Raw genomic sequence first — 7,104 nt, 5'->3', positions numbered from 1 at the left:
TTGTCCATATTAGAGGAGCTGCATGACTGATCATTGTACTCACTGGCTGCTCGCCAGCGATGATAGAACCAATTATACCTGCAACCCAGCCAGTGGCTCTCCTTAACCTGTGAAAATGATGATCTGGTGCTAATGAAGTGAGTGAATTAGAAATGCCATCTGCCTCACCACCACTTATCTCTCATAGGCTGTAGTTTTCAAGGGCACTGTGCAAAAAAAATGTGATGAATATTCTCACAGCCAATTAGAGAACAGGACTAATGTAACTTTATAGGGATGCTATAATTAAACTTGAGTACAGAATCTGTAAATTCAGCATTATTCTGTGCCTTTTTTTTCACCTTGCTACTCCCATTTGTTTTGAAAATGGTTTGAGGGTGAAGGGAAAAGTTACTCAGAAGTAGAACTTTAGTTTGGCAGGCAGTAGATTTGCAGTGCTATTTCTGATGTTATACAAAGTTAGTAACAAGATGAAGAGCCTGCAGCCGTGCTAGTTGCGCTGTGATGTTGTACTGACAGTAGGCATAGCAGTGCTTTGAGGTAAACGCTAACATTAGTATGCTAACATGCTAAAAATGATAATGCTAACATACTGACGTTAAGAAGGTATAATGTTTACCATCTTAGTTTAGCGTGTTATCATGCTAACATTTGCTATAACCAAACACAAAGTACAGCTGAGGCTGGTGTCATAATTTCTGCAGATATGAGGTCAAAAAACAAAGTATTGGACACATTAAACTTTTGACCTGATGATGGCGCTTGATAATAAGAAGGTATCACCAAAGTTATTACAATTCATCCTGAGGAACACGAATGTCTACAGAAAAAACTGGTGTTTGTACACAGCCCTGGCTCTGTAAATGGGAAACAAACAAAGTGGCTCGGCCCGAGCCACACAACACTGTTCCAGCCATGATGTGTGTGTCAGGTGACGTTAAATGACTTGCCCATGGACATTCAGCTTACTTTCCAGTTTGCCAAGGTATGCTGGTGTGCTGGCTCTGGGAAACCGTCTGGTCCTCTGTGCATGTTAGCTTCGCAGCAGCAACTGTAGCAACAGTTTGCTAACCCACAACCTAGCTAACGTTAGTTACATTACTTGCTGTGTCTTTGTTCGCTCTATATCATGATATTTGTCATGGTATTCGATTTCTCCAGAATCTCATACCCCACCTTTAATGTGTAAGCAGTATTTTACTGCTGGTTGCAACTAATGATTATTTTCATTATGGCTTAATCTGCTGATTATTTCCTCTGTTATCAATAAATTGTTTGGTTTGTAAAACTTCAGAAAATAGTGAGAAATGCATGTCACAATTACCTAGATCCCACAATGAGCCCACTTCAAACTGCTTGTTTAATAAAATTATCAAAATAATTACAAGGAAAAAGCAGCAAATCATCACATTTGAGAAGCTGGAACCATGAAATGACTGACTAATAGAATAGTTGCTAATTCATTTTCTGTCAATTGACTTATCAACTAATCATTGCAACTAATTATATACATATATACTTTTCAGTAGTTTAATAATTGTCAATAACTCACATAATTGTAGTTGAGTATAAAGTACAATATGTCCCTCTGAAATGTGGTGGAGTATAAGCACAGTATATAGTACATATGAATAAAATGGCATGAAAAGATAATATTCAATTACAAGTACTACAAATTTGTACTTAGGTACAGTACTTGAGTAAATGTACTTAGTTACATTTCACCACAACTGAATGTCTGCACCAAATGCATCCAGTAGTTTTTGAGACATTTCAGTTAAATTCAAAAATCTCAACCTCATGCTGGCACTAGAGGAAAGGTGAGAGAATCACCAAAGATTGTTGACGTTGTTTTGCAAGCCTTAAGTAAAACATTTTTGTACTGAGCAGAAGACACCGACAGAAACTGTTTGTGAAAATGAAAGCACTCAGGCAGGCATTTTATTTTTATGGGAGGAACGGGTTTATTTCAAAAAAACTGTTCTCATCCATAGCTGTATAACAGATGCAATGAATACAAATGATCCATAATAGCCACAGTTTTTACATGCTGATAGTAAAAAATAGTCATCTTTTGTTTACCATAAACAGAATGTAAACAGAATTCAAAATGCATCTTATCATGTATGACAAACATGAGATGCATACAATACTGTGTAGAGACATTGTGAATAAATTATATACTACATTTCAACAAAATGTATGAATAAAGCAAATCACATAATTAGCAAGTGTCAAATAAAATGTGTTCCTCTTACATTCATATTTAGCTCTCTGCCAGTATCGTGGCTCGTCACAGTTTTCACAGAAACAGAACAAATGTACATTTGCGGTACAACAAAAGGAGGGCTGTTCATGGTTCATCTGATTGATCACGTAAACTGTATTTTTATGCACAATACAGACCATAATATATTAAAACACACAATACATTGTCCTTATTTTGTCAGAGAGGCAATCAGTTTAAAGGGAAATTATTGATTGCTCTCTGCAGTTGATCTTGCAGTAGTCTGGAGAATATTCATAACCAGCATTTTGATGAAGTACACATCAGGAGTGTCATGTTCTAATGAGGCAAACAAGCAACAAACAAGTCTGAAAAACTCTCCCTCTGCTGTCAGTCACTCCCGTCATCGCTTTCCTTTAATTTCAAATACACCCTCTTGATCAAGAAGGCTTTGCTGGTATCTGTTCTCCCAACTTCTTGTACTGTAGGCTTCCTTCCCCCCCTCGCCCCAACTTGAAAAAAGATGAGAAAAAAAAAGCAGACAGACTACAGTGAAAATTCATTCGTCTTTCACAGTAAACCTATGTAGAAAAGGTGGCTACATTTTTAGGTGCTTTATCTGCAAGATTTTCCTGTGAGGTGGGTGGAAAAACAGAGGCGGCGTGGGGGCTGCGACTAACATTAAAATAAACCTGACATTACCTGCAACTACTGAGATATCCACCTGAGGACAAACAGTTCATTATGCCACTATTTTAACAATCTACTATGTTCAGAGTGGCCAAAAAAGATTTGTTATCAGGCACTTGAGGACAGCAGGGAGGAAATGTCAGCCAAGCCCAGGCAAATTAAATATCTTAGCTATTTGGTCATACAAAGAAAATGATGGGAAGGAAAGTGTGGATGAGATGGAGTCCTATCTCTGCGGCTGTTCAGAAAGTCATCAGTGATAACTGCAGATAGGCTGCCTTTCCTTATACGCTCCCAGACGGAGAGAATGACAGACCATTTAGGAGAGCAGTGTTTCTCACTCTCTCACTCGGCTTAAAAGCAGAAAAATAAGAGTCGCTGTTGCTTCTGACTATAAGTTGAAAGAGGTATATGTAGACTTAAATAGACTTAAATTTCTATTCACAAAAAATGAAATGCCAGACAGTGTGTGTGTGAGATAGAGAGATAGATATACACACACACAAAATATACTGTATTTGTATATATACACTATATAAATAAAAAAGGTTGGTTTGTTCACATATAAATAATTATGCCCTTCCAAGCAGAGATTAAATACTGACCTTACTCAGTTGTCAATGTCCGATATGTGGTTCTCTATCTGTAATTACAAGAGAAGAAGAGACAGATAGTCATCAATTCTTATAACTGGTCCTTTGTGTTTTTATTAACTTGAAAGTTTGTTGTTTAAAATGTCACATGGATGGCTTTTTCATTAAGTACCAATGGCAAAATATCATTTAGAACTGCTTTTAAAAGGCTATAAAACTAAAGCGTTTTAGTTCATTCGGGTTGAATATATTTATTGGTTTTCATATTTTTCCACAGCCATTGATTAACAGTTGGTGCTTCAGATGTTTTACATTAAAGAGCAACACAATATTTTGACAGTAGAATAGAAAGACTGACCATTTTCACCTTAGATTCATATCATCATGAAAGAGACCCAAGATGCAAAGATGTCAGCAGAGAGGTGTAATGTTAAAGAAACGCTATCAGTTAGGGTCTGTATTATCTTTACCAAGATAATGTGCATCTCCACATACAATGCACTAATGTCCCCTAATTTTTAAGTTTAGTTTTAGTTAATTTTAGGTTTTATTCATCAGTAATCAGCGGTTTAGTCCACAACAATTGATCAAATAAATCCTTTGTCTGCCAGAGTGTTTCGTAGGGCTGGTTACTGAATCAAAATACTTTTCCTTTTTAGTATCGACCCAAAACGTGTCCATAGCATTGAGTATCAAAAAGTGTCGCATATCAAAACTTGGCAGTGAATGCTTGGTCCGATTCTTAAGATTGTTTGGTAAAGTTGTTTATTTACACCAATGCAATAAACAGTTTAGCATATTTTGTTGAATAGGAAAAGGGGTTAAAATGTGTTTTTATTCCCTAAACTAAGGTTTCATCATTAGAAACTTTACTCTTCATACATGTTGAATTGTATGCTTGCTTGTACACAAATTTCAAATGTTTTCATGTTCAGCAGACCTGGTGTCTAATTCACTGAATTGAATGAATTGGAAATTCAATTTAACACACTCTCCGTTTCCCCTATAGTACGTAGCAAATTACACAGTTATTTCAAAAAAAAAAAAAAAGTGTTACCCCTGAAAGCATTGAATTGGCCAGCCCTAGTAATAGGAGAGACATATAGTTGTTAACTGTGCATGTAATCTATTGAAATAAGTAGAGAAATGTAGTTCACACTAGGACACAACTTATGCTTTAGAGGAATAGTTTGATACTTTGGGCAATATACGTATTCGCTTTCATAGGAGAGTTACTGTAGATGAGAAGATTTATACAACTCTCATATCTGTACGGTAAATATGCGCAAGCAGCTGATTAGCTTAGCATAAAGACTGGAAACAGGGGGAAAACGCTAGCCTGGCTCTGTCCAAATGTAACAAAATCTGCCAACCAGCACCTGTAAAGATCACTATCATTATCTTGTCTGTTTAATCCTTATACAGAAGTGTAAAAACAACCCTTTGCCATTTTAATGGGCAGTTATGTACCAGACCATTAGTTGGCTGTAACCAGTAACTTACTGGAGTCTCCACTGGTTGCCTGGCAACTGCTCAGAGGCAATAATTAGTCCAGCACATAACCCTTCTGTTTTTGTATGGATTAAACAAACACGATATAACGAGTTAATTAGTGAGCTTTAGAGGCTGGTAGGCAGGGTTTTTTTTACATTTGGACAGAGCCAGTTCTAGCTCTTTCCAGTCTTTGTGCTAAGCTAAGCTAACTGGATCCTGACTATAGCTTCATATTTACTGTACAGAGAGTGGTACATGAGAGTGGTACCAATCTTCGCATCCAACTCGTCCAAGAGTATTTCCCAAAATGTCAAACTATTCCTTTAACATCTGGGATTATGACTTTAATCTTGTAAAATGAACACATGTACAGCTAATGCAAACAAACACACCAAAATGACTGAGAACATACCTTTCACACTCAGAGGTGCATTAAGGGACATATATGTATAGTAGACTCAGAGACTCAAACACTCTCTCATACACAGAGAAAGATCCTGGTGAACACATTATCCTTGCATTTACAGGAGAACTTAGTTAGCCCACTCGCTCCTTGTTGAGACTGTAAATGGCTACTTGGCCTTCTCACCATATCGCTAGTGCCTTCATCTTCAAAGTTGTCTTCGCCGCCGTCCGTCATCTCCCCCGCCTCCACATCAGCTGTCCCCTCCGCTTCCTCTCCACAGTGGTCTGCTGCATCACCATGGAGACACTCACACACCTCGTCTTGTTTCCTCTGCATCTCTGGCAAAAGAGAGGGAGAAAGACGGAGAAAGATTGGCGGTTAACATCAGAGCATTATAGATTTATTGAATTGATATCTTATTTCTACTAATAGAATAATCTCGCTTTCAGACAAGCCACTCTATAAAAGCTTTAATATTTTCTTTATCATTTTGCCTTGTGTGTGTGTCTTTCATTTCAAGTGAGCATTCTTCCTCTCTTCCCCATGTATATATGCATACAGAGAGGTCCTCCCTTCCCCTCTGTCAAATCTTACCGGCGTCAGAGCGATGTTGCCTCTCAATCTTCTCCAGCCTTCCCAGCAGTGAGTCGATCTTGGTCTTGATCTGTGACAGCTCCTTTTTGATTGTTACGAGCTGGTCTGTCTTCACTGTGAGCATACATTAATAAAGTTAAAAAGCATAATTAATGTGATGTTTGACAAGCAGACAGTTACAACTGCTACTGCACTGCTCCGATGTGTCTCAACGGCCAAGTCCATTGCAAGAAATGTGGCTGAGGCACAATTAGTGAAAGGGCATAGGAATGGAAGCCAAAGATTATATTTCACTGTGAATCGTGGGGAGAATACTGATTAGTAGGCTATCAAACAGTGCAAAGGCAACTGTTGAAACATTTAAGGAAAATTAGGGTTTCATTCAACCTGGATTTTTTATTTTCGCAGTTTTGGCCATCATTCATATCACTAATAATAACACTGTATTCACCAAATTAAAAGGAAATGTTTGACTTAAAAAAACAACAACAAACAAACAAACAAAAAAACATTTATTCACTTTCCGGCTGAGAGTTAGATGCTGAAGGTGGATGTTGTTACCTACGGACAGAGCCAGGCTATCTGTTTCCCCCCCATTTCCAGTCTTTGTGCTAAGCTAAGCTAACCAGCTGCTGGCTGTATCCATTTACGTAACAGACACGTGTGAGAATGATTTCAATCTAACACTTGGCAAGAAAGCTAATAAGCATATTTCCCAAAATGTCGAACTATTCCTTTAAACCTATATTGATTGATTTTTAGGGCAGCACAACAAGCTGTAAACACAACACTGACCAAGTTGATATGGCAAATGTGTTATCAAACAGCTGCCTATTTAAAAATCCAGCAGATACGGAGCAAGAGTAGCAATAATTTGGAGTTGATGCTATAAGAGAGAACCAAAACAATAAAGTTGCAGGCCGAAACAAAAACAATGAGCAGAAAGACGCTAAAATGCTCCATAGTGCTGAGGGAAAAAGCAGAGTCAGATGATGACTGTGGGTTCATAACGACGAGCGATACCTTTTACATTACACACAATCAGTTAAACCTTTGTTAATATAAAAATATTGACTAGTGCAGCTTTCATTGATGAGATC

General features: G+C 37.7%; 1 protein-coding gene across 4 annotated transcripts in view; it reads right to left on the bottom strand.

Moving 5' to 3' along the window:
* Positions 1 to 1,939: 1,939 nt before the first annotated feature.
* Positions 1,940 to 7,104, bottom strand: part of LOC122887623 (RNA-binding Raly-like protein) — a 39,476-nt gene continuing 34,311 nt past the window's right edge. For all 4 annotated transcript variants that reach the window (XM_044221056.1, XM_044221055.1, XM_044221057.1 and 1 more), the window contains exons 6-9: positions 6,005 to 6,118; positions 5,594 to 5,748; positions 3,523 to 3,560; positions 1,940 to 2,739 (exon numbers count right to left, since the gene is read on the bottom strand). In XM_044221056.1, coding sequence (XP_044076991.1) covers positions 3,528 to 3,560; positions 5,594 to 5,748; positions 6,005 to 6,118 — 302 coding nt within the window. In that variant the 3' untranslated portion in view covers positions 1,940 to 2,739; positions 3,523 to 3,527. The remainder of the gene's footprint in view (positions 2,740 to 3,522; positions 3,561 to 5,593; positions 5,749 to 6,004; positions 6,119 to 7,104) is intronic.

Source organism: Siniperca chuatsi, linkage group LG13 (genome assembly GCF_020085105.1).
Source record: "Siniperca chuatsi isolate FFG_IHB_CAS linkage group LG13, ASM2008510v1, whole genome shotgun sequence".
NCBI lineage: Eukaryota > Metazoa > Chordata > Actinopteri > Centrarchiformes > Sinipercidae > Siniperca > Siniperca chuatsi.
Note: the sequence above shows the minus strand (reverse complement) of the source record. Positions and strands in the feature narration are given on the sequence as shown.